General features: G+C 33.4%; 1 protein-coding gene across 1 annotated transcript; it reads right to left on the reverse strand.

The window, feature by feature from the left end:
• Nucleotides 1–79: 79 nt before the first annotated feature.
• On the reverse strand, nucleotides 80–647 carry LOC105126263 (death domain associated protein). The gene has a single exon (XM_011027084.1). It carries the CDS (start codon nucleotides 570–572, stop codon nucleotides 147–149), a length of 426 nt encoding a protein of 141 aa, XP_011025386.1. The 5' UTR covers nucleotides 573–647; the 3' UTR covers nucleotides 80–146.
• Between the last annotated feature and the right edge of the window lie 591 nt (nucleotides 648–1238).

The raw sequence follows: 1238 nt of genomic DNA on the forward strand, positions 1-1238 counted from the left end.
GGTTTTGATTACCGGTGGTTGGGAAAAATGATTGTGGGGGGGGGGGGGGGGGGGGGGGTTGAGGAATCCACAGCAAGGGTTAAGAAAAGGATGATCAATTACAAACAATCATTTACAAGGCACAGAAACGCAAGCCTCAATCTTCTTCAGTTTGTGTCAGAGAGCTCCTGAAGACGCTTTTCCAACTCATCCAATCTAACATCCCAATCATTCTTTATGCACAAAGGCTTCACATTACTGAACTCCACGCTATTCTCTTCTCTCTGGATCCCCCCAGAGACAAAACCCTTTCTCGTCTTATTATTCTTCTTATTATTCTTTTTACCACCACCACCGCTCACTTTGTTTTTCTCGGCAGTTGCTCTTTGCATAGCCCAAAGCACATCGAACCCACTAAGTTCCTTTGCTCTTCGACCTTCCCCTTGCTGTTGTTGGTGTTTCGATGTTGGGGAAGGCAGGTGGCTGGGAGGCTGAGCTTTGGCTGAGAAGGTGAGGGTTTTCACCGATTTGGCGGGTCCTGGGAGGAGAGGGAAGAATGGTCCTGGTTGAACTGGGGACGTCGCCCACCACATGATGTTTTTGGGCGTTATCGATAGATCACGTGTTAATAGGTTTTTGCGAGTCTTTAAACTCCCGAAAATCTGGGCCTATTTCTAGTGGCTAGAGTTTCAGAGATTTTTCAGACCACTTGAAATAATGGTCCTAACAAGTCCAGAACTGGCTGCATCGCCCACAAAACCTACACTTGCACATTTTTGTTTTGTCTTTACATTCAAAAAATATTTTTAATATTAATTTTACTTTTTTAAAATTGTTTTAATAAAATTTTAAATAAAAATATTTTAAAAAATAATCACATTGTAATCTCAAATATTATTATTTAACTGATTCATGTAAGAGTTTGATGAAGTGTCTAAGATTAAAATTATAGTTATGATTATTTTTTAAAATATTTTTTATTTAAAAATATATTAAAATAATTTTTTAATATATTTTTGATATCAACACTTCAAAATAATCTAAAAATATATAAAATTATTAATTTAAAATAAAATAAAATTAAAAAATTAATTTTTTTAAAATATTTTAAAACACAGAGGTAATGCAAAACTTGATCTCCATAGACAAGAGTTTGATGAAGTGTCTAAGATTAAAATTATAGTTATGATTATTTTTTAAAATATTTTTTATTTAAAAATATATTAAAATAATTTTTTAATATATTTTTGATATCAACA

Source organism: Populus euphratica, unplaced genomic scaffold, assembly GCF_000495115.2.
Source record: "Populus euphratica unplaced genomic scaffold, PopEup_1.0 scaffold75.1, whole genome shotgun sequence".
In the NCBI taxonomy this organism is placed as follows: domain Eukaryota; kingdom Viridiplantae; phylum Streptophyta; class Magnoliopsida; order Malpighiales; family Salicaceae; genus Populus; species Populus euphratica.

Coding starts and splice junctions, on each gene's coding strand:
- LOC105126263 (XM_011027084.1), bottom strand. CDS start 572: ATGTGGTGGGCGACGTCCCCAGTTCAACCAGGACCATTCTTCCCTCTC.